The 24,138-nt window shown below is 50.5% G+C and overlaps 10 protein-coding genes across 10 annotated transcripts; 6 read left to right on the top strand and 4 right to left on the bottom strand.

Moving 5' to 3' along the window:
* Window positions 1-705: 705 nt before the first annotated feature.
* LCP9604111_2646 (putative UDP-glucose:glycoprotein glucosyltransferase) lies at window positions 706-5,335 on the top strand (the record flags this gene model as incomplete). The annotated part of the gene is made up of 4 exons (XM_039070146.1): window positions 706-854; window positions 927-1,280; window positions 1,344-2,181; window positions 2,237-5,335. 4 exons carry the CDS (start codon window positions 706-708, stop codon window positions 5,333-5,335), a joined length of 4,440 nt encoding a protein of 1,479 aa, XP_038931398.1.
* Window positions 5,336-5,543: 208 nt separating this feature from the next.
* On the bottom strand, window positions 5,544-7,703 carry LCP9604111_2645 (MYB DNA-binding domain protein; the record flags this gene model as incomplete). The annotated part of the gene is made up of 2 exons (XM_039070145.1): window positions 5,544-7,582; window positions 7,640-7,703. 2 exons carry the CDS (start codon window positions 7,701-7,703, stop codon window positions 5,544-5,546), a joined length of 2,103 nt encoding a protein of 700 aa, XP_038931397.1.
* A 481-nt stretch (window positions 7,704-8,184) lies between these two features.
* Window positions 8,185-9,000, bottom strand: LCP9604111_2644 (exosome non-catalytic core subunit RRP40; the record flags this gene model as incomplete). Its single annotated transcript, XM_039070144.1, has 1 exon — window positions 8,185-9,000. The coding sequence occupies one exon, from the start codon at window positions 8,998-9,000 to the stop codon at window positions 8,185-8,187; it is 816 nt and encodes a 271-aa protein (XP_038931396.1).
* Window positions 9,001-9,396: 396 nt separating this feature from the next.
* LCP9604111_2643 (ribosome-associated complex protein SSZ1) lies at window positions 9,397-11,202 on the top strand (the record flags this gene model as incomplete). Its single annotated transcript, XM_039070143.1, has 3 exons — window positions 9,397-9,495; window positions 9,551-9,587; window positions 9,638-11,202. 3 exons carry the CDS (start codon window positions 9,397-9,399, stop codon window positions 11,200-11,202), a joined length of 1,701 nt encoding a protein of 566 aa, XP_038931395.1.
* Window positions 11,203-12,077: 875 nt separating this feature from the next.
* LCP9604111_2642 (SUR7/PalI family protein) lies at window positions 12,078-13,020 on the bottom strand (the record flags this gene model as incomplete). The annotated part of the gene is made up of 4 exons (XM_039070142.1): window positions 12,078-12,339; window positions 12,404-12,586; window positions 12,652-12,946; window positions 13,008-13,020. 4 exons carry the CDS (start codon window positions 13,018-13,020, stop codon window positions 12,078-12,080), a joined length of 753 nt encoding a protein of 250 aa, XP_038931394.1.
* A 604-nt stretch (window positions 13,021-13,624) lies between these two features.
* Window positions 13,625-14,811, top strand: LCP9604111_2641 (uncharacterized protein; the record flags this gene model as incomplete). Its single annotated transcript, XM_039070141.1, has 4 exons — window positions 13,625-13,690; window positions 13,818-14,003; window positions 14,064-14,369; window positions 14,431-14,811. The coding sequence occupies 4 exons, from the start codon at window positions 13,625-13,627 to the stop codon at window positions 14,809-14,811; spliced, it is 939 nt and encodes a 312-aa protein (XP_038931393.1).
* Window positions 14,812-15,255: 444 nt separating this feature from the next.
* Window positions 15,256-17,742, top strand: LCP9604111_2640 (tRNA methyltransferase RSM22; the record flags this gene model as incomplete). Its single annotated transcript, XM_039070140.1, has 1 exon — window positions 15,256-17,742. One exon carries the CDS (start codon window positions 15,256-15,258, stop codon window positions 17,740-17,742), a length of 2,487 nt encoding a protein of 828 aa, XP_038931392.1.
* Window positions 17,743-18,341: 599 nt separating this feature from the next.
* LCP9604111_2639 (DASH complex subunit SPC19) lies at window positions 18,342-18,953 on the bottom strand (the record flags this gene model as incomplete). The annotated part of the gene is made up of 2 exons (XM_039070138.1): window positions 18,342-18,749; window positions 18,822-18,953. 2 exons carry the CDS (start codon window positions 18,951-18,953, stop codon window positions 18,342-18,344), a joined length of 540 nt encoding a protein of 179 aa, XP_038931391.1.
* Window positions 18,954-20,328: 1,375 nt separating this feature from the next.
* Window positions 20,329-20,859, top strand: LCP9604111_2638 (mitochondrial 37S ribosomal uS14m domain-containing protein; the record flags this gene model as incomplete). The annotated part of the gene is made up of 3 exons (XM_039070137.1): window positions 20,329-20,456; window positions 20,568-20,739; window positions 20,797-20,859. The coding sequence occupies 3 exons, from the start codon at window positions 20,329-20,331 to the stop codon at window positions 20,857-20,859; spliced, it is 363 nt and encodes a 120-aa protein (XP_038931390.1).
* A 696-nt stretch (window positions 20,860-21,555) lies between these two features.
* LCP9604111_2637 (uncharacterized protein) lies at window positions 21,556-23,446 on the top strand (the record flags this gene model as incomplete). The annotated part of the gene is made up of 5 exons (XM_039070136.1): window positions 21,556-21,623; window positions 21,693-21,808; window positions 21,884-22,435; window positions 22,490-23,071; window positions 23,121-23,446. 5 exons carry the CDS (start codon window positions 21,556-21,558, stop codon window positions 23,444-23,446), a joined length of 1,644 nt encoding a protein of 547 aa, XP_038931389.1.
* Between the last annotated feature and the right edge of the window lie 692 nt (window positions 23,447-24,138).

Here is a 24,138-nt window from a genome sequence, read left to right as displayed (position 1 = left end):
CCCTTTCCCCTTGATTTCTAGCACTCGACTCGGTCATCCCTTACTCTTCTTTCATCCTCGCTGCAGTCGCCCCCCTGCAAGCACAAAACCGAGAGGGAGCATTCGCTTCCAACTATGCCAATGCTAGGCCTCTGTTGTGCAGAGCCAGCCTGGCTGCACTTATGTGACTTACCTTAGTATGTTTCGGAACAAAAAAAGGCGTTTGGACGGAAAGCATATGGGGGTTGATTTACGACTTAATGTCTTCACGATAGCGTCCAGTTCACTGGATTTGAAACAATTATTATTACCTTTATCTTTATCATTCTCCCTCCCATCTCTCATCCAGTAGATATAGATACACATAGGATCTTACTACTGTAGCCAATGCGATACAACGCGGGGTAGAATATGTAGTCGCCATCTAGGTATACTCGGGGATTGGGGGTTGCGCCAGTTGCCGCTCAGTCCGCCGTAGAAGCTGCGATAAGATAGCGAAACTTCCCAAGTGTCCAGATCAGATCAGCAGATTCATTCTCGATCTCACTGCCGTCTTTGTTGAGATCCCTGGTTATTTGGGGCGTGATGATTGTAAATGGATTGACCTGCATATCTGCTAATTAGGAAGCCCACCCTGCATCACATACGGCTCGCCTGATACGAGGCTATCCCCTATACCATACAACAGATATACACAACTGCCTTCTCACACTACATTGCGCGATAATGAGGGTTCCTACGGGATCTCACATTCCCTGGCAGTGGTATGCCGTCGTCGGAGCTCTGCTACCAGGCTGGGTTGCCAATGCTAGTCCAGCCGTGAACGTGGCGCTCCAAGCCTCCTTTGACTCGGCCCCATACCTCGTCGAGCTCCTGTACGTTGCACATTGAGTGATCTCTCGCCTGGGATATATATGTCAATATGATGGCTAATTAATTCAATGTAGGGAGTCTGCTGCAGAAGAAAACTCCACCGCCTATTTTCCTTTGTTGGATCGCATCGCCGATGGGACGTTTGAGGACCTCACAACTGAGAAGGAGCTCTACGACCGCTTCTTGACAGTTGTGAAGGATGACGGCCATATTCGGACTCCGGAGGGTCTTTCCTCGTTCAAATTATCGCTTTCGGTCCGATCATCGGCGCCTCGTATTGAGGCGCACTTCCAGTTCTATAACACCTCAGTTCAGCAGTCCTTGATGGTGGCTCAAGATGCGGTGTGTCCCGTGTGGGTTCACTCGGAAGGAAAGCAGTATTGCTCTTCTACCATGGAGCGCGCACAGCAGGACGTTGTCGGAGAATTGTGGGTAGAGCTTTGTTCGTGTCGCATGGACTCTAATAGCTGACATTGAATTTGTGCCTTTAGGGATCCTAGAGAGCTACCGTTTGATCGTGTCCTAGGCGATGCATCGCTCCCTCCGGCCGTTCTGTACGCAGATATCACCTCTCCGATGTTCAGAGATTTTCATGAAACCCTGAGCGACATGGCAAAACAGGGACAAGTCTCGTACCGTGTACGCTATAGACCTCCCCAACACTGGATTTCTCGTCCCTTGTTTGTGTCTGGATACGGCGTGGAGCTTGCTTTGAAGCGAACGGACTACATTGTTATTGATGACCGTGATGCAGAGCAGCTCGAAGAAAAGGGCGCCCAAAGTCTTCCAACTGACCCGGATGAGACCAAGGAAGATGCTCCAGGTGACCTCCGGCCTCTGTCTTCCTCCGATGTGACCCGTCTAGGCTTGAACTCTGCGGGCTACGTTATGGACAGCGCTGATCCTTTGGGAACATTGATCAAGATGTCCCAAAATTTCCCCAAGTATTCATCGATAGTAGCTGCCCACAATTCCACTGGGGAAATGGCACAAGAGATCCGCCACAACCGGTTAAAAATGCTTCCTGGTGGTTACAATGCCATGTGGATCAACGGTGTGCAGATGGACAAACAACAGATTGACGCATTCTCACTTATTGAACATCTTCGCCGAGAGAGGAAATTGATTGAGAAATTCCGCGGCCTCGGTCTCTCTGCGGATGATGTCGTGAAGTTACTGTCACATCGACTCCTCACTGAAGCTCAAGCTAGTGGCGAGGAGCAACGGTATGACTACCGGGATAATTTAGAAGGGAACCAGGTTATCATTTGGATGAACAATCTGGAAAAGGACTCGAGATATGAGTCCTGGCGTGGTGATATCGAGGGGGTTCGTACTTATTTCGTATGGCTATTGGACGGAATTCATATTAACATAATTCTAGTACATCGCCGGCTCTTACCCGGGACAATTGCCTCCGGTGAGCCGGGATCTGCACAATGTCGTTGTTTCTATGGACTCGTCTAATCCAGAACACATGATGCTTGTTGCTGGAAACTTGCACGCCTTCATCAACCGAGGAATCCCTGTGAGATTCGGCTTGGTACCTACCATCTCGTCGCCAGAGTCCATTGCGCAGCTGAAGGTAGCGCATTACCTTTCTGATGCATATGGCATAGAGTCTCTTGTGCAATATTTCCAAGAGTATGCCGCGAAAGGCAAAATGGGCTTCCCAGACAAATCATGCTTCCAGTCTGCGACTAGAGAACGCGACCTGGTTGACGAACACGAAGCTCTGTCTCTTGATCAAGTCTTGAAGAGTGAAAAGTATGACGCTGTGGTGTCCCAAACTGGTGCTTACCAGCGTCGGTTGAGTCTGACGGGCGACGCACCTCAATTTCTAGTGAACGGTATCCCTGTCTCCCGAGAAGGCAACTGGATGCAGGGAATGAGCGTACAGATCAGCAAGGACTTGAAATTGATCCAGCAAGGCATTGTTCAGGGAATTTTCGAGGAGGACACATGGCTTCCGGAGTTTTTCCTAGCTGACGCATTCGCGAAACGCAATACTTTCCTCATGCCCGAGGATCCCAAGAGTGTACAGATTGTGGACATCGCTAATATTCTTGCCTCGGATGAAGATGCATTGAGTAAGACTCGTGTTCTCTCAGACAAGGGAGCCCTAGAGAGCACTCATATGATAGTTGTGGGCGATTTCGAGTCAGAGGCGGGTGTGAAACTACTTACCGATGCTCTTAATCTTCGAAATGAGAACAGTGACGTGGAGATTCTGATGCTGCACAATGCGGCATCGGACGCCGAGGATGATGCCCCCAAGAATCTCGCTACTCTCTATATCTCGCTTGCGAAGGAGGAAACTATCGACCAAGTACTGGCTAAGATTGCATCCGGTAATCTCGAGACTGAAGTCCAAGATATCTCTACCATTCAAACTTTGCACCAAATCCTGGCCAAAGAACTTGGATTCAACCCTGGCACTGAGGGACTTGTTGTCAATGGGAGAGCAGTCGGCCCTATTGAGAAGGAACATCCGTTGAGTGTGGGAGAGATGAGCCAACTGATTGCCTACGAACGGGTGAAACGCCTCGATTCTGTTGCGGCGGCTGTTGAGGAACTCGGATTCGCGGATAAGATTTCAAACCCGCTCGATTTCGCTAAATTGACATCGCTTGTGGCTCTTTCCACCATCTCTGATGTCCCTGAGGGCATTTTCGAAAATACTCCTGATTTCAGAATGGACGTCTCCGGTAAATGGAGGACGGAGCACTCTGTTATCACCATTTCCAACTCCGATGATCCCACGATTCACGTTGGTGTTAGCCTTGACCCAGCATCCGAGGTTGCCCAGCGATGGTCGCCGATTCTGAAGGTACTGTCCGAACTCTCCGGCGTTCAACTGAAGATTTTCTTGAACCCGAAGGAAGAGCTCACGGAGCTGCCAGTCAAGCGATTCTACCGCTATGTCTTGGAATCAGAGCCATCTTTCACGGATAAGGGGGCTCTGGCTCGGCCGCAGGCGTCATTCACTGGCGTGCCAGTCGAAGCACTGCTGACTTTGAGCATGGATGTGCCGTCATCTTGGCTCGTAGCACCCAGTGAATCAGTCTACGACCTGGATAACATTAAGTTGAGCTCGGTCAAGTCTGGTACTGATGTTGATGCCGTCTACGCTCTCGAGCACATTCTGATCGAGGGCCACTCTCGTGATCTTACAACGAAGACTCCACCTAGAGGTGTCCAGCTTATCTTGGGCACTGAGAACAACCCCTATTTCGCCGATACTATCATCATGGCCAACCTGGGATACTTCCAGTTCAAGGCACAGCCAGGCTTGTGGCAGATCAACTTGAAGCCCGGACGTAGCGAGAAGATCTTCAAGATCGATAGCGTTGGTGGTCTAGGATACAATCCGCAGAGCGGTGACGAGAACAATGAGGTTGCTCTGCTATCCTTCCATGGTCGGACGCTATTCCCTCGACTGTCGCGAAAGCCAGGCCACGAGGAAGACGATGTTCTCGAGACAGGAGTCCAGCTAGGCTCAAAGATGGACTATTTTGCCAAAGGACTCAACTTTGCATCTGACGTCCTCTCCAGTGTTGGTGTCGGGTCCAAGAGCGGAGGCGAACAGCACGCCGATATCAACATCTTCTCAGTAGCTAGTGGACACCTCTATGAGCGCATGTTAAACATCATGATGGTCTCAGTGATGCGACACACCAAACACACCGTCAAATTCTGGTTCATCGAGCAATTCCTCTCCCCATCCTTCCGCGCCTTCCTCCCTTCTCTCGCCCGCGAATACGGCTTCTCATACGAGATGGTAACATACAAGTGGCCGCACTGGCTGCGCGCCCAGAAAGAAAAGCAACGCGAGATCTGGGGGTACAAGATTCTCTTCCTGGATGTGCTCTTTCCCCTCTCCCTGGACAAAGTAATCTTCGTCGACGCGGATCAGATTGTGCGCACCGACATGTACGAACTTGTCACCCACGACCTCCAAGAAGCGCCCTACGGCTTCACGCCGATGGGTGACTCTCGAACCGAAATGGAAGGCTTCCGCTTCTGGAAACAAGGATACTGGTCCACCTTCCTCCGAGGCAAGCCTTACCACATCTCGGCGCTGTACGTCGTCGACTTGAACCGCTTCCGCGCGCTTGCTGCTGGCGACCGTCTGCGCGGCCAATACCAGATGCTCTCGTCGGATCCAAACAGTCTCAGCAATCTCGACCAGGACCTGCCCAACCACATGCAGCATCACATTCCCATCCATAGTCTGCCGCAGGAGTGGCTTTGGTGTGAGACTTGGTGTTCGGATGAAGATTTAGGTGTGGCGAAGACTATTGACCTTTGTAACAATCCTCTTACTAAGGAGCCTAAGCTAGAGAGGGCTAGGAGGCAGGTTCCTGAATGGACGGTCTATGATGATGAGATTGCGGCTTTGGCGAGTCGCGTTGCTGGCGAGCAGGCTGCTGCTGGGGTTGAGTTTGTGCAGACTGGCGAGGACCGCAAAGATGAATTATAGTTGACCCGGTGGGTTTCATTGGAGAGCGATTGCATTCATGATTACACTTGTTGCATTTATTGGATTGAATAGTCAATCTCCGTTACATTTTTATGGAAGATTTCTTCTACTGCTTGCTCTCATAAGAATTGACATCCTAGCAAACAAGTGTATAATTGAATCTAGAAAGCAAGCAATAGCAAAGGCAAAATCTTCATTTCATGAAGTTTCACAGCTCTTCCGAGTCACTCTCGTACTTGAAGTAAACTTCGCTGTCCTCATCTCCGCCGTCTGAGTCATATTCATCATCGACAGCATCAGCACCGTGAGAAACAGGTGATGTGGGCAATGGGAATGCTTCGACAACAGAATGAGAGGGCTTGACCAAAGAGGTAGGGCTGCCAATGGAAGCTTGTTTCTGCTTCTTGGACTTTTTCTTCTCCTTAGGGGATTCATTACTGCCAGATGCCTGGTTAGCCTCCTCGGCAGCGAGACGTTCCTCTTCTAATATCTTTCGCTTCTTCTTCTCCTCCCTCCTCTTCCACTTTTGCTCTTTGCGTGCGGCCTTGTCTTCCGGGACTTCTTGCTCAATCTGCTCTCCCTTTTCTTTCTCTTGCCTCTTCTTCTCTCGTTGCTCCTTCTTCTCGCGTTTCCTCTCCTTCCTCTCCTTCTTCTCGCGCTTCCTCTCCTCCTTGCTCTTTTGGGGGGCGCCGGGAGATGACGGGGCTTTCTCGATGGGACCGGACGCGGAATCTTCATTGTGCTTGCGCTTAAATTTTGACTTCATATCATTTTTGAGAGGTGCGGGCAAGTTGGGCTCACCCTCTTTAGACTGCGCTTCGTGGTCAGACTCGGCATTGGCATTGACAATGGAAGATGGTGCTGCCTCATCATGGGGCTTTGAGCTCGGGGTGGTAGTTATCATGTCCTCGTCGTCATCAGTATCCTCGTTCACGAATTGAGAGCTCTTCCTTTGCGTCTCCAATCTCATGTTCCAGTGGGCACTTTTCTTAGCAGCGAGTTTGGGATCGAACACCGCGTCTGGCTGGCCATTGGCCCGCAGGACCATGACCTGTTTCACGATCTTGCGCCATTTGTCTGCACATTGTTGTCGAGACCGCACATAACCAATCTCCTTGCTAATGTTACCCCATACAATGAGGCGCTCATCCAGCTCGTACATGTCCTTGCCTGCCTTATCGGGAAGCATTGGCTTCATGGTGACCCACGTTGATTCCACGGCGTCAAGGAACATCTTGTGTTCTTCCTCCGACCACGCACCTTGGTTCATGGTGTTCTGGTGCTCGAGCTTGTTCTTCCAGCGCTGAGTGACATCGTCATCACTGCGCCCAATGAGCTTACCAATGAAAGTCCATTTCGGACCGTGTTGGGCGTGGAGCTCGATAAGCTCATCATCTTGTTCCTTCGACCATTCGTGTGCCCTTTGAGCCGAAGCTTGGAAGTGTCGACGCATGAATCGGTATACAGATCGCCGATCACGATCCGGAAGAAGAGCGTAGATCTCGTCCCAAAAGTCGCCTTTGAGGATGCCATATGAGAAGAATGGAGATTCGACGCTTAATTCACGGGTACGCTCAGAATGCTGAACCATCTCGTCGAATTTGGCACTAGGAATGCCATGCATGGTACAGACATTGACTTTGTACGCTTCGATTTTTCGCACTTCATCCGGCGTATAGAAGCCAATTTTCAAATTGTCCCTCTCCCTAATGCGCGAGCTTCTAACTCCCTTGGTCTTGCCTCCTGGCGTGTTGCTATCCTCAGTGTTGGGCGAGTCAGGGGCTGGAGTTCGCTTGGTGGCAGCCAGCTGCTTTACAGCGGACGGTCCTTCTGCAACCGTTGATTCGAGAGTAGGTTGAGCAGTGGATGAAGTGAGGATATTCAAGTTTTTGCCATTCTGCTTGCGAACCTTCTTTGACGAAGACTTAGGCTTTGATGTAGTGGGTTGGCTGGGAGTGGGGGCATTGTGAATAGCAATTTCAAAGCGGGTTGAGCTTCTTTCTGGTGAAGGTGACTCGGCAACGGACTTTTCTGATTTGCGAGGCTTCTTGATCTTTTTTTTGCGCTCAGGTTCAGAGTCGCGCTTTCGCTTTGAAGGATTCGACATGTTCGAGTCTAATTCTGAGAGGCGCTCTGTACCATAGGCTTTCCCAATCACTGGAGATAATGCTTCGGTTTCTGATGATATGTGTTCCTTATTATTTTTCTTCGTCCCGCCAACCTTGGGGGGATTGGGAGTTTCAGGGACTGTCAGATTGCAAATTTTAGTACCGAGTCGCGTGAAGATCAAGTGATTTCACCAACCGATATCTCCAAAATCGTCAGCAATTTCAGGGTATGGTTCGAGCTGAGAAGATGTATTTCCCATGGCAATGAGCTGCAACAATGAGTAGGGAGGGGGGAAGATTAGCTGCTGCAATGAAAAGGAGAGACCAAGCTTCTTCAAAATTTACAGCATGCAGCGCGGCAATTGGGTTCACCGCTGAAGCTGACCGCCTATGTGGAACTATATCAATTGCTACAGTACAATTGTCGATGGTTGTAGGAGAACAATAGAATCACAACGAAGAAAGGACTTGAGACTAAGATAACATTTGCTAAAAATATAAAGCAGAATTATTAAACAGTCCCAAATAATGGCTGGCCATTGTACAACTTTACGGAGACTCATGTATTCCATACAGTGTTGCATAACAAATCTATTATGTATTCAGACATTGAGCATTCGTTGAACACAGTGCTGGCAGGTATCATGCTCATGATTGCATTAATAGTGTACATGCTGGCATAAAGAACATAAGAAGCAAATGCAAGTCGTGAAACCAATACTCTAGGTCCTACTGACACAGTCAGGACACGAGCTTCATATCCCTTAGGATTTTCATCACTAGTTTCTTTTGGTCATGAGTGTGAAGATTTTGTTGATCGGTCTCCTGTAGACAGCGCCCAATTGCAACAGTGACCTTGACAGCACTTTCTGCAGCGATAGAGCAGTCCACCCACACCTTTCCATTGCGGCCAACTGCAATCTCAAATCCTCCCAAGCTCTCCAGCTTCTTTCCAAGTTCAGAAAGAACAGCCAGCCCTTCAATTGCATCCGTGTTCTCGGCAGAAGTGGAGCTTGCTCGAATCAACCGGGCCGCCATACCAGTTGAAACATCAAATACCATTCCACCTGTCAAGGGTCCCAATCCTCCATCAGCCTTGCCAGTTGCTGGGTTGACACAGGTGAGTTCAACTTCGGCGCCGGCACCGAGTCCCACGGACTGTACCCGGGCATACACCAGCTCGCCTTGCTTCAACATTGGCCTTGTCTTCTTGGATGCGCCCTCAAAGGACAGCTGACCCAGAAGCGCGTGAGCCGTGTGTGGAGTTACCATGCAGTGAAAGAAATCAACGCTGGAGTGGTGGATCTGAGCAATGACGAAGTCGTTGACGGTGGGAATGTATCGGCGATTCGGGAAAGAAAGAAGCGAGACGGTGTTTCGTTTCGCATCGGTCGTCAACAGACCGGCCTGTGTTGCTGTTAAGACATGATTGGACCCATTTGAAGAGGGCTGTGATAGGATACGGAGGCCGGGGCCTAGTCGTAGAGGGTTGGAGTTGTTGGTAGGAAGATGGTCTTGAGGTACCTCATCGCTAGGTAATAGGACAAGGGCAGTCATGATGCTAGACTGATAGCTGTATTCTGAAAATATCCTCAGTGTAGAATACTCCGAGGGAAGAGGATCAATGCTTATTGCTGAATTTCTCTCAGGCAGTCTCAGGTAGATAGATGCGACTGCTTTTGCGCATTGATCCTGTTGGAAAGAAAACGACATTTCTTATCACCATGTGACCTCAATGAATGCCCGCGATGCCTTATCGACAACGCCACAACCACTATCGATAACTATTAGCCACATTTGCGGCAGACGAAAATCTTCAAAAATCTTTTTCGATCGTTCCCCCTCAATCGAGATTTCCACCAATTACCTCCGATACCCCCGGATCTACTCTCACGCCGTAACGTGAGATCCTTGTTCTTTCAATCCAAAAAAGTACATATTTACAACTTCGACATGGGTGACGCTGCCAACAGTGCGCCCGCTGAGGCTGAGCGCTTTGCTATCGGTATCTCCTTTGGTAACTCATGCAGTTCGATTGCCCGTATCTCGCCTGTACGTCCTGATATTCATTCTTTGGGTCAAATAACTGTGACTGACACATTTATAGGAGGGCAAGGCTGAGGTTATTGCCAACGAGGAGGGAGGTGAGGACAATCAAGCCCCACGATTTGAGAATTTGAATTAACATACTCAGATCGTCAAATTCCTTCCATTCTTTCTTATATCGACGGCGAGGAGTACCACGGCACACAAGCCAAGGCCCAGCTTGTTCGTAACTCCGCCAACACCGTCGCATACTTCCGCGATTTCCTCGGCAAGGAATTCAAGTCGATCGACCCTACTCCCTGCCACCAGTCGGCCCACCCCCAGCAGCAGGGCTCGACTATCGCGTTCACCATCCGCGACACCTCGAGCGAGACCCCTAACACTGTCACTGTTTCCGAGATCACCACCCGTCACTTCCAGCGTCTGAGACGCTCCGCCTCAGACTACCTTGGTAAGGATGTCAACGCCGCCGTTATCACCATCCCCACCGATTTCACCGATGCCCAGCGTGAGGCCCTTGTTGCCTCCGCTAAGGCTGCTGGTCTCGACGTTCTCCAACTGATCCATGAGCCCGTTGCCGCTGTCGTGGCTTACGATGCTCGCCCCGAGGCGACTGTTGTCGACAAGCTGGTTGTCGTTGCTGACTTCGGTGGCACCCGTTCCGATGTTGCCGTTGTTGCCTGCCGCGGTGGCATGTACACTATTTTGGCTACTGCCCACGACTACGAGCTTGGTGGTGCCTCCCTGGATAAGATCATCATTGACCACTTCGCCAAGGAGTTCATGAAGAAGCACAAGACTGACCCCCGCGAAAACGCTCGTGGTCTGGCCAAGTTGAAGCTTGAGTGTGAGGCCACCCGCAAGGCCCTCAGCCTGAGCAGCAACGCTCAGCTGAGCATTGAGTCCCTGGTTGACGGTGTTGACTACGGTTCTACCATTAACCGTACCCGTTTCGAGCTTCTTTCCGGCAAGGTCTTCAGCCAATTCACTGCTCTGATCGAGCAAGTTGTTAAGAAGGCCGAGCTCGACGTCCTTGACATTGACGAGGTCATTTTCTCAGGCGGTGTTTCCCACACCCCCAAGCTCGCCAGCCTGGCCAGCAACATCTTCCCCGAGAAGACCAAAATCCTGGCTCCCGCCACCTCTGTCACTGCCGTTAATCCCTCCGAGCTGTCTGCTCGTGGAGCCGCCTTCCAGGCTTCCCTCGTCCAGGAGTTCGACCACGAGGACATCGAGCAGTCCATCCACCCTATGGTCACTGTCACCCCTCACCTGACTAAGGCTATCGGTGTCGAGTTCACCTCCCAGACCGAGACTACCTTCCAGCCCCTCCTCGGCGCCGAGACTGCCCTCCCCGCCCGCCGCATCGCTCAGTACTTCGCCCCCAAGGAGGGTGGCGATGTTCTTGTCCGCGTGTGCGAGGGTGCCCGTGAGATCAAGGTCACCAAGCCTGAGCCCAAGGCTAAGGAGGACAAGCCCGCCCAAGACGAGGATGACTCCGATTTCGATTCCGAGGATGAAGAGGAAGAGGAGACCCGCGAGATCATCTGGAAGACCGAGAATCCCGTTGCTGAGCTCGCCGTCAAGGGTGTCAAGGCTGGCAGCAAGATCGAGGTCATGGTCCACGTCAACGCCGATCTTGGTCTGCAGATCGCCGTCCGCGAGGTCGGCTCCCAGAACGCTGTCCGTGGTGCTGTCAACGGCTCCGCTTAGGTTTTTTTTCCTCGTGAAATAAAAATAAAAATGTTGGATTTCGTTTATGGTGTGATGATGCATGCATGACTGATATAGAGGCTGTGATTTTTCTTTTTGTCCACGATTTGTACTGCAGTTATCGTCATGGAGTCTTTCCCTTTATTAGTTCTTAAATAGACTCAGTTATATGCAACCAATCAATACTGGTTCTCTTTTCAGCCAGCTTCACTCTGCTAGGCCCCTTTAATTTCTGACGTATCAGTCGACATTTCTCCTTCTGCTCTACAAGGAATAATCATTGAGACTAGCTTTGCTCCAAAGCGTGGTTACACAAGAATCCAAGCTATATGACTTTATACCATTTACATCGCAAAGATCATCAAATAACGGTGGTAGATATTATATTACAACTAGATTAGATAGGTTCGCAACCGAAAGCACAAATTCCTGCATGATCTTCAAATCGGGGAGAATCATCGAACCATGGGATTCATCAACAGATCATCAAAGGCTCGAGTGCCTTAGAAAACATAACCGGACTCAAGGCAGGGAGAGTATGGCGCGAAGAATGCTCAATTGCCATCTTATACAGGAAGGCCGTAGATTTATCATGTGGTAAAGATCGTGAGGGGTTCGTGATAGCATTAAGCGAGTGTGGGTGGTTCGATCTTCCAGGCTGCATCCGGGTCTATCAGATGCAGATTGACAAGATCGAAGTGTAACAAGCGGCCTCCTGAAGAAAGAATAAACTCTCAAAGGGGATATCAACGCGGGAATACAAAGTCGTGTGTGAAATGGTCCAGAGATCGACGTTTTGAAGTCGACATTTTCAGGTGCTCCGGCTCGTTGTCGAAATGAGGAAGCGGGCTTTTCATGGCTTGAGGTATATCCATTTAAGCGAAGCTGGTGCCCTCCTTCTTCTGGCTTTTCACGCTGTTTGAGCGCTGCGAGGAGAAGAAACCACGGCGGCGCTCCTTGCGTCCACTGTATCCACCGCTGGTATCTTTTCGGCCGACGGCACCACCGAGGCAGTACATCAAGCATGAAAGGAACTGGCAAACGGATGCGGTCCACATGAAGGCGAATGCCTTGACACCGAGGTGTGCGTCCTGGCCGTTACTCTTGAACGCATGGCGGCCCTGGACAAAAACAGCACTATGAAATATAGTTAGCATTTTGTCTTTGGGACAAACTAATTTCCGATTATAGTGATACATACGTCATGAGACAGGTCGTGATGACCTGGAAAGTCAAACCGATCCAGGCCAGGAAACCGGAGAGGTAGCTGGCAATGCGGGTGCACATGGCCAGCATACCAGTGAAGAAAGAGCACACGGCGAAGAACAGACCGATGATGATGAAGGGGAACATGAAGCGCGACATCAAGAAGTAGTGCTTCGATCTATAGCGCGCGTATGTATGGTTAGCGCGACCCGGTAAATTAGGATATATCAGTTGGAAACCTACCCGACAAACTGATGAGGGATATTTTCGGTCGTATTAAAGTTACGATGGCTTGGGGGGTCGAATGGGAAATCCACATGGGTCTCTCCGCAGTCACTCCTGCCGTTGGTCACTCCACAGAGGTTCCAGAATGTCCATCGCGAGGTCGATGCTGCGCCTGGGATATTTCCCGTGTCTGCCTCGAGGAAGTAGATTTGGTTCAGCGGGTTGCTGTTGCGTACACCTCCCAACAGAGTGAGGAAGATCAGCAAGATCGCTCCTGCCATGAAAAACAGGCCCGTAAAGCCCAATGTTGCTCCTAGAGACGACGATCAGATCAAGGTGTTGTAGAGTTGTTAATCAGGGGTCAATCAACTTACTGCTGAAACCCATTTTGTTTGGCGCTTATTATAGATCACCTGGGAATTGAGGGGCTTTTTTTTCTTTTCGAAGGTTTGTCTCTGGTCTCAAAAAAGAATGAGTTGCTCAAGGAGAGTGTCAAGATATGAAAGAGAAGGTGTCAGAAATTGAAGCGACAAACGCTAGCTGGTATATGGATACATATAAGAGCAGCCGGGGTATCCGGGACCACTTGAGTAGTGTGATATAATGACGAGTGGGCATCATCCTGCTCTCCTCTTCTCTCTACAAAGCTCAAGCCCATCGACGATCATAACGTCATGGTTGCACCTGATTGACTAGCCGTTCCTAGTTAGCTTGCACTATACTTCCCGCGCTAGACCAGATCGGGTTAGTCTCAGGCGGTCCATGACGAGGTCAACAACCAACCGACGTTGCACCTCTCGCAACAACATTGGCCCTTTGGAAGGAAAGTGACGTGGACCATCGTGGACCATCACATATGAACCTTCCAAGATTTCGGTCTTACCCACTCCTGTGCCTTAACGAAAAAAAAAAAAACCTTGTCTGCCCAACCCAATCCCCAGACTCGACCAAGGGTACACACTGCGTACCTCCCAACCCGTACAACGTTGTAATGGCGACCTGGGCATACCCGCCACTGCCCGCAGAGCAGATCAACCGTGAGGCGGACACTGCGCTGGTATGTAAAACAATATATGGACCCCTACAACAGGCGATCTCTTCATGGAGGCCTGGTTGGCTGTAGCTATGATCCATGAAGGAGTGTGGAGCCCTTTTAGTATAATGCCAACAACGTCTTATCTTAGGCCCGAGAGCTAGAATGGCTATTGCATTCGCTGCAGGATTCACTTGCTTCATTGAAGGAAGGTCTGCAAGAATGCGTCGCCCTCCTAGCTCCCCAAGAACCGGGGTCAACCTTGGTGCTGTCCTCCTTGCGGTCGGAAAGTGTCAAGGGCTTCGTGACTAGAGTCGGCACCAAGGTCGTGAAAGGCGTATGTATCTTGAGTGTGGGGAAGACCAATGAATATGCAACTAAACCGATATCCTTCTAGGATGTTCAACTTCGACTTGCATCGCTCCCGCCTCCTCGGGGTGCCCCCAGCACCCGACTGAACATATCCCAGTCCCCTGGAGCTCCGGAACTCGTACTTCGACAGCTGTTATCGGTTCGAGATCTCGTGGCTCAGAGCCTGGATATTGTGGATGTGAGCACGTGGACAGGCGATCCCCTCAACGCTGGCTTCATTTTCAGTCAACTACACCTTTTGCTCGAGACAATCAGCGAGGCGCGACAAATGTTGAAAGGAGAAAGCGACGAGACGCGAGGCAAGTGGTGGGATACCAGTGCCACCGAAGATGTATGTTCGATTTCTTTGACAGACGTACTTCGATATTTTTGCTGATATATATACTACACAGATGTTTGACCCTCCGCTTCCGCCGCATCTTTCTTTCCATCTCTCCATCACAGACTCCGCCCTGGTCCTTGTCCTTCGGACACTGGAGCCCACTGCCCTCAATCACGCGCCAACCGCTTTTTCCTCGGATATCTCTCTGACCGGGTTCTCGCTACGAGATCGGATATTCGGTTCGCGAGCGCCAACCCATGATGAGGCCGGTAGCCTTTTTCAATGGCAGGGAGAAGAAGTTCGTGTCAAGGAGAAGGTGCGGGTGGAGAGCCAAGATCCCAGTCTGATGGCGGTCATGGCGAAACTATCGGCCCTTGAGCATGAGGTGATGCGGTGCGTTGCTGCGCTGCGGGTGCTCATGGGCGATGAAGATACAGAGAGCGAGGCTTAGTTATTTGATTGATACCCTACTGCATTTGGATTATGAACAGCTGCTTGTTGCAACACTTGATTCATTCAGTATTCGAGTTAGGGCCTTTCGAAGTATTGAATGGGCTGTAGTTTGAGATATGTTTTTAGCGGCCACCTTAAGGCTTCCTAAGGCTAGGACTTTGTTAGCATGCCGTATGAAATAAATGATACCAAAAGCACCCAGCAATATAACCGCATATTCCTAAATATGTACCAACAAAAAAAAAAAAAAATCATCCTTGGATGTTATAGATCTTTGATAGGTACCGAGCTACATAGAACGCGACCGGGGGACCAGCCAATGAGAGGCCCGCAGTTTGTGATGGGCCCGCATGACCATCTTGGCATCTTTTTTTAGGCTTGGCCATTTTCTTTTTTTCTTCTCTCAACCTCTCGAAAAGGGACTGTCGACAAGAGTTGGAAAATGTTATCCTGGTCTTCAGCATCAGGCGCTAGTCGGTCGCAATCGCGCGAACTATTTCACACCTTTTCTCGCCCTTCTGGATCGCGACAGCTCCGCGGACCTGCCAACCGTGTGATACCTACACCGCAACGCACTTTCATCCAGAAATCGTCGCCTTTGGTCGCGTCTAGCAGTTTGGCGCACCGAAGGAACACATCAGCACAATGTCAGCCTCAGCGGAGGTTTTTGTCAGGCCCAGTATCCGCCGACTTGCCACCTCAACCCAGCCAATCCACCGAACCAGATGATATCAATATCCTAATCGATCGAATCGGCGAAAATGAGGCAGAAATGGTACAAATACTCGAAGAGCTGGAAATTATGGGAGAAGAGGGCGAAAGAGACGAGCTCATGGACCTGATCGCCCAGCGAGACGAACACACTGCAGAGTCGTGGGTACACATGATTAAACAGCGCTTTGGAGATGAAATGCCAGAGGGGTTGTTGGACGATGCTGAGCTCCAGATATACGCCCGCCTCTATGGAGAACCAATTATTCGACGGGAAGTCGAGGAAACGGTTGAGGAAGAGGAAGATCTGAGCTTGCTCCGCGAAGATGGGCAAGGAGGATGGGAGGAAGTCGATTTAGAAGGAAACGCTGTCGCCGAGGACGAGGCCCCACTCGTCTATGATATGGACTTTTCCCCGGAAGAGCGGGAAACACTTGCCATGCAGCGGACCAGAGAAGTGGCAGAGCAGTTGGGCGGCGAGGTCATGCTCGAGGAATTTGAGAACGAGGCAGTTCCTGACTCCGCTCCAAGAATGCATCCACTCACCCTCGAGGGAAAATACGGAACTGATCCTTCAACTATCCATCTGCCCCAGGATACTGTCACTGGTCCCATATCGGTAATTCTATCGGAATTCTCCAACAAACACATTTCCGAGACTGCTCGGCGCCTGTTTGGAGGACCAGGATTGCCCCATTCGAGTACAACGGCACCTCCACGTGCCCAATTACCACAGCTTCCTGTCGCTCTTCAGGCTTCGCAGCGTCAAATGGGAGAAATGGAGGCCAACGCATACTTGGCAGCCCTGTACCCTGGGATCTACGCATCGACCCTCAGTGTTATGGTTGAGATTCGCAAGCGATTGGGCGTCGATTGGATCCGCCGTCTTATCGCTCAAGAGGGTGGGCCAAACGTTCTTGATGCCAACGGTGGTGGTGCCGGCATCCTGGCCTGGAGAGACATCATCCGCGCAGAATGGGAGCTCATGGTGCCCGATCATCCCGCGGGAGCACCCATCCCATTTGGGAGATCAACTGTGCTGACAGGCTCCGATGCTCTTCGGCTGCGCGCTTCTGCCATCCTGGAAAACACGACTTTCCTCCCACGACTACCTGATTACGTCCATGTGCGCGGGAAGCCTACAATTGACGACTCGCGGAAGGCCCCTAAACGCAAGCAGTACGATATCATCATCGCACCACACTCTCTTCTCGGCCTTGAAGAAGAATATGAGCGTAAACAGCACGTGGAGAACCTATGGTCTCTTTTGAACCCCAACGGGGGTATTTTAATTCTGCTCGAGAAGGGCCGCCAGAAGGGCTTCGAGGCTATCTCTGGCGCTCGTGAAATGCTCTTGAAGCGCCATATCGCAAGCCCCGGCTCTACCGAATTTGACAACTTCCTCGAAGACCCTGACCAACGCGAGGTCATTGAGAAGGAGCGCGGAATGATCGTGGCCCCTTGCACCAACCACTCAACCTGCCCGATGCACAATTCTGCAGGTGCTACTAAGGGTCGTAGGGACTACTGCCATTTCGAGCAGCGATACATTCGCCCTCCATTCCTGCAGCGCATAATGGGAGCGAAAGACCGCAACCACGAAGATCTTAAATTCAGCTACCTCGCCGTGCAGCGTGGCGTAGACCTACGACAAGAGCAAGCAATTCGTCAAGATTCCCAGGCTACAGATGCCGCATTTGAAGGGTTTGAGGACCCTGAGGAGTCTGATATCCCTAACAAACCAGCCTTCCACGCTCTGTCTCTTCCCCGCGCCATTTACCCACCCATGAAACGCCGCGGCCATGTCATCTTCGATCTCTGCACACCCGCCGGCAAAATTGAGCGCTGGACCGTTCCGCGCTCTTACAGTCGCCAGGCCTACCGCGACGCCCGCAAGTCTCATTGGGGAGACCTGTGGGCCCTGGGAGCCAAAACCCGCATCCCGCGCAACCTGAACCTTGGCGATAAGCATGGTGAGGGTAAGAAGGAGCGTCTGGCCCGCCGTGTGGCGACCAAGAATTCTATGCGTGACGCAGAGGAAGAGGGTGACTTTGAGAATGAAGGAGAGGAGGAGGAGGATGAAGACTATACAGTTGATGACTCGGATATTCCTGATGTCCCTGTCAAAAAGAGGGGCCAGCATATCCCCAGTTGGAAGAAGCATAATGATAAAAAGAAGCTTCGTCAAGTGTACAACAAGCGTTCTGCCGACGAATAAGTGGCTTTGATTTGGCGCAATTCTTTTTTTGGGGTTTGGATGTTCGAAAACATGTACTATACTAACTACTGGCAGCATTTGGCATTGGGACGGGGGGCGGATTGGATCTTGTTTGTACACTAGGATATTATTCTCACTTCTACAGATGTAAATATAGCATCTTCACTCTAATCAATGTTTGATAGGTATCTGATAGGCGTCATTTAGCCCAGAGTTGATTTCCCTCTCCAATGAGACGGTTGGGGAGACGGTTGGGCATTCCATTAAGTCGGTCGTAGTGAAGCAAAGTCTTGTCACGACCTGGGGGAACTGAGCCAGGCCCAAGAAGCGCCGGTAGTCACAGAAACCTTATCTAAGCTCTGCAATGCACAGGCCGTTCTTTAAAATGCACCGGGCGCGCGGGGCATTGATGTTCTGAGAAAGACAGCCGCTGGCTTCATGCTTGGTACTGTTCTAGCCAGAGCTGGCGCACCATCCACAGTCAGGAATGACATGGATAGAAATCAAATGAAAGTCAGGTTGGAGCCAAATCCTACTGACAAGCTAGTCGGTTTTCGTAATAGCAGATATTCCTATCTCGCAAAGTGACACCGCCACATTCACTGCGCTGCCATACTCTTTCGCAACTGCCTTTGCTTCTGTGTGCTTTGCAACTCCAATCGATCGACTGCAAATTTGAGCCGTTCTTTCTTCTGCACGAGTCTTCTCAGCTCTGCTGCCTTGGATGCTGCTGCATTACCCGACGAGCCAGCGCTGGACCCCACCATGCGACCCCGCAGTGAGCTGCTTTGAGGTTGGCTGCGAGTAGCTGATGACCGGCTCTCCGGGGTAGACGAGAGTCGACCTTCTTGAAGATCGCATTTCGCCTTGAGGCCTTGTTCGCGGCGCGCGAGCTTTTCAACATGGTTCGATGATAGTGTGAGGAGGTGGGCGATGCTGGGAGTGATTTCGTCAAGGAGGGATTGCTGCGCTTCGCGTAATGTAGGCTCCGGGAGGAGTTCAAAGTGCTATTCAAAGACAAATGGTTAGACTTATAGCTTCTTGTTTCTCCTCTTGGATGACACCTTGGGAGAGCATACTCGAGTTGTCTGGAGGACTTTACATAAACGAGGGAAATCGTTCACGCCCGCATCGAGGGTGGATATAGAGTTGTCCAAGATCTGGAGAGAGGATCGTAATGAGGTAACCGAGGAAGACAATGAAGCTGCCATAGTGTGTGATTTGAAGCTCAGTTTGGAGATGGTTGTTTACAGTGGTCGGGATAGATCGGGCTGTAAAAGCGGCATGACACCGCCTTTAAGGCGGCGTGGCCTCGGGACCGGGCAAACCTCCCAAACCTCACTTCTCCTCTTCCGTCCTCCTGCCTCACCATCTTCCCGAACGCCGAATTCTCCCCGCATTCGATTCACCTGTCAAAATGTCTCTCCTCGGAAAGAAGTTCCCCGGCGCTCTCGGTATGTGTTTTTTGGACCACGATCATGACTTGTCCGAGAACGATATGAGGACCATTGACTGACGCATATGCTCTTTTACAGCCACACCTATGACTCCCTTCTTCGCTGCCGGTATGCATGCCCTTGAAATCCCGAAATGCCCTGAAAATCCGCAACGCATGGATTGCCAATTAAGAACACTGCACCCTTTCAGCAGTCATTGATGGAACATTACTCTGACGATTCTCCTCTCCAGGCCTCATTGTGCTCTACGGTGTCAACTCTCTCCAGAACGCTCTGTCCAACAGTGAGTCCACTCCGCACGGCTATTCATAGATGACGACGATTTTGCGGTCACATGCGACAATATCCACAAAACAACGCTATGATGAGCATCTGCGAGCATCAGCTACTAACCTTCATATCCGTACAGCCGCTCAGTACAAGAACGACCCCCGCAACGTCAACGCTAAGCCCGCTGGCAAGGCTGACCACTAAATTGGGTCGACAATGAATGCATTTTGAGATCCCACTTGTTCGTTGAAGAGGAGCGGGACGAACCGTCGCGATGTGTGGGCGGACGGAGATGGCCTAGGTCATCAATGGCCGGCTTGCACTTTTTGTGATTACTCTGCGAGCAGTTTTCCCCTGTTCAAGCATATAGAGTGTACCCACTTCGATTGGGGTGACTTGGATCAATTCACAAACTGTACCAGTACCGTTCTGAGCAAGGCGCCTTTTCCTTTTGTAGTGTCTCTTCTGCTGGATGATATCCTATATTTCAGAGCAAGGAAATTAACCTAAGCCGAATATTCCGGAGCCTGTTGTATTGCAGGTAAAGCTATAGGGTTTGGACTGTATACTTCATATCTGCTCATTGCGGCGCTATCTCACTTAGGGCTAGTTTTTCACTTCTTTGCGACCGCGCAATAAGTCGAAATTAGCCCCTATTCAATGCTTTGTCATTTGATTTTAATTGTAACAGCTAACTATGCCTAGTACTAGTTAGTAGTAACGTAGGGCTTTGATACCGCTCTCTTGCATCAAATACGCTAAACCCGATCGGGCATCCAGTTTTCGCCAACTCCGCCTGGCCGAAGGACAATCATTTTCCGACCTCAACTCCGCAATAACCCCAATTAAACACGCCAAAATGAGCAAAACGACTAAAATGGCAGGGCTTTTCCGACCCAAGAAGCTTGATCTCTCTGGATTTGTCAATACCCGCTTGATTCGGGACAACAACAAGCGCATGGCCTTCGAGCAGACTGAGCCAGAACGGTACGAACACTGTCCATCTCCTAGATGCCCCAGCTTGACCGAGGATGGCTATCCCGAGCTGGAAAATGCTTGGAATTGAAAAACAAATGCTGACTCTGTCTTCCTTCGCAGACAAGCTCTCCGCTACATGATCCGCAACACCTCTCTCTCTGGCCGAGTGCGCGCGCAGGCTCAGCTCCAATTGGCGCAGATGCACCCCTATACTCGCCCTACGCAGATCAAGAACCGTTGTGTGGCATCAGGCACTGCCCGCAGTGTCTTCCGCGATTTCAGAATCAACAGAGTAAGTGGAAGACTTCAGCCAATGGCCTCATATTGCTAACACTATATTTTTCTACAGTATCAATTCCGTATGCAAGCCCTCGCTGGTGAACTCCCCGGCGTGAGGAAGGCCAGTTGGTAATTGTATGAGATTATTGCTAGTTCTCTGTAATATGTGGAGAAATCTAGTTGAATTGTTTGCACGATGGCGTTTTCTTCTTTCCTTCCATGGGGTGGAAGCATGTACAGTATGCATCTCTCATTAGTAGAGAAATCAAATCTTTCTTTGTTATTTTTGGATCCTCCGATTCAAACTCTGCTACTCTCGGCGTAGGCATTGACTTATTGACAGGCCTAGGCGTTGCCTGATCCTCGTTTGCTGATGTCGTGAGATCAGGCTTTCTTTGTTGGCAGTGTTGAGACCGTCTCAATTGGGTTGTTTGCTTCTATCATGGTGGTTAGTTGCAGATCAGCCTGGCTCATTTGATTGATACCTGACTGATAATTCATCATATCAGCTCAGTGGTGGTGTATATCATCCTCAATATCGGCGAGAAGATTCTTCATGTCCGCATCATCCCCAGTAATTGCGCAAGTAGGGAGCTCCTCGATACTTGCCATAATCATATCGTGCCCTGTCCTGAAATCACTTTCAAAGCTGCGGTGCCTTCCGGTCCTGCTCGTATAAAACCTCCCACCTCTTCCTTTCGTTTTCTTCTTCCTCTTCCTCTTCCTCTTCTAATTAACCATCACTCATAAACATCACCCATCTTCCCCTTTTGTCCCTTTGACCTTCTTCTCAAATCAACCTCACACATTGATTTGAAGCTTCGCCACAATGAACAGCATTCCGGAGGACCTCCTCCCCGATGACATCGTCTTCCCTGAAGACCTGCTGGAGCTTGGGTAAGTTTTTCCGTGGTTTTCAAGGTGACATCTTAGCCTTGGAGTCTAACAGTCTATTGAATGGTACAGATTCGTCATCACCAAAGATGACAAGATTCGTTACATCGACGCCCCGGGCCAGGGCCCTCGTTACAAGATCAACCGAAGTGACCGCATAAACCAGGTCCACATTGAGGCCCTTCACAGTGAGTTTACCATTAGATTCATTTCCATCCTAGGATGTGGTTTGGATGAATCATTTGGCGCTAACAACTCCACAGAAGCGATTCACATCAGCATCATTGACCGCCTCCTGGGAATGGGCATGCATTTCATGAAGGTCCCCGAGGGCAGCAGGCAGCAGCTTCCCATCATGGTGTCGGGCAATGTGACCGCTGCACCTCGAATTGTTGTTTTCTTCGGTGAGATTGTCGAGGACCTGGGTGTCTTCTCGTACCGTGACGCTTGCGACGACGGTATCTCTTTCGGTTCGATCCTGGGCTTTGCAAAGGGTCTGCTCGGTGAGAATTCTCTAGATTCGCCGAATGCTCTTATTCTTGCTAACGCGGGCCAAACCGTCTGGTACAATGGAAATGGTGGCTCGGCGATGACCACAGACAGTCTTCATGGCCAACATCGTGCCTCTGCCGTGCACCGCGAACGTTCACTGGGTGCCCGTAACATCATTAGGGGCAACATTTCCATTGATGATCATGTCCGGAATATCTTTGAGCAAGTCTTGATGCGCAGTAACTTCCGAGTCGATGCCAGAATCGACGTCATTGGCCTGTCTGAGGGCGGCCATGCTGCCATGGCATACCTGAAGAATCGATGTGAGTGTCTGACTGAATAAAATACCTAGAGTTCGCTTACTGAGATGGTTCTAGGGAGTTTCTGGATGCCCCACATCTCCTCCCTGTCCTTGATCAACCCCGAGACGATTGTTAGCACTGACGCCAACAAGGCATCCGACCCAAAGGAGAATGACTTATTCGGCTGGTTCATGAAATACCGTTGCCGTGGCTGGACCATCTGTGATCAGCCGATTGGTACACGTCTGCGCGGTCTTACCCTCCCTCATGGTTGCAACACGTACTCCTCCGGCGAAGGCACGAAGTCGTCGGGCATGATTACTCGTGGTGTGGGACACATCTTGACCTGGATGAACATTATGCATTACTCCCCAGCGGCTATAGAGAGATTTGATGTGGTCAAGGGCCAGTATAATCCCAACTTCGCAGCTGAGCTCGGAGCAATGACCTACGGAGACCAGGCACAACTCCCTAGCGGCAAGATTGAAGTGCACAGCCTGGATGTTATGAAACAGATTAAAGACTTCCTGGCCGGCGTCAATTTCACCGAGGAAATGACCACTTTTTTCAATGACAAGTCGTACTTCAGTGACGATAGTGACAACGAAAGCGATAACGACAGTCAGCGTTCGGTCGTTTACGCAGATAAGGACAATGGTGTGTTCGGCGTCCCTCCTGCCATTCCTGGCACTCCTAACTCCTTCAGGTGCTCCCAACACTCCTCCTGACACTCCTGACGCTCCTGGCGGTTCTGGCGGTTCTGGCGTTTCTGGCACTCTTGACATGCCTGTTGACATGCTTCCTGACGCTTCCTCTGGCACTTCCCCTGGCACTTCCTCTGATGCTTCTGGTGTTCGTGATGTTCCTTCCACCATCCCTGGCGGTCCTGACGTTCTTTCTGACTTTCTTGCTGACGCACTTTCAGTTCCGGAAAGTCCAACCTACTATGACGACGTAATCGTCGGTAAGACTGGCCCGTTCGACCTCAGTGATCTGCAGGCCATCCGAGAGGAGGACGAAGGGCAAGAGTAAATTCTCTGAGTGTGCCCTGGGTTTCTTCTGGATTTTTTGTTTCCCTGTGTTCCTACCGGTTTATTTTTGCTTTTGCGCTGAGATTATTCGCGAGCAGATGCATGTTCTTTCCTCCCTACTTGAGGTCAATTGACTAGAAAACACAAAAGCACAAAAAAAGGAGGGAAATGAAACCCATCTGCGGAAGCGAATCAATAAAACCTAGCGTATCAATTTCCCAGGCCATTTTTACTGTATGCGACGTGAGTACATATGTACATGTAAGTATGTTGGGATAGAACGGTGGAATTGTTCAATGAAAACCCGGCAAAATCAGGGCCAAGACGGCCACGACGGTCACGACGGTCACGACGCAACATTCTCAACCCTTTCCGAGACAAGCATTTCCCCCCACCGGAACAGTTTTGATCGAGTAAGAAGAATTGGACCGGAAGATGCCCAGACGAGAAGACAGTTTCCATCGAGTAATCTGATAAAGCGGGCCATTGATAAGCGGCAATTGCCCGGAGATTCCACATCGGAGGTGGCCGACGGCCTTTTCTCGCCTCGATCGATATGCTATACTCGTCTCAACATGCCAATATCCCAGAGATATAAAGGCACAGGGGCATGGCCTCTCAGGTGCTTCCTCGTATGGCAAAGGTGAAGGCCATTCTGCAGCTGCATGACTGTCCGAACCGGCTGGTTTGCGA

The sequence above is a fragment of the Penicillium roqueforti genome, assembly GCF_015533775.1.
Source record: "Penicillium roqueforti strain LCP96 04111 chromosome Unknown scaffold_03, whole genome shotgun sequence".
NCBI classification, from domain to species: domain Eukaryota; kingdom Fungi; phylum Ascomycota; class Eurotiomycetes; order Eurotiales; family Aspergillaceae; genus Penicillium; species Penicillium roqueforti.
The sequence above is the reverse complement of the archived record's forward strand: the minus strand, read 5'-3'. Positions and strand labels throughout refer to the sequence as shown.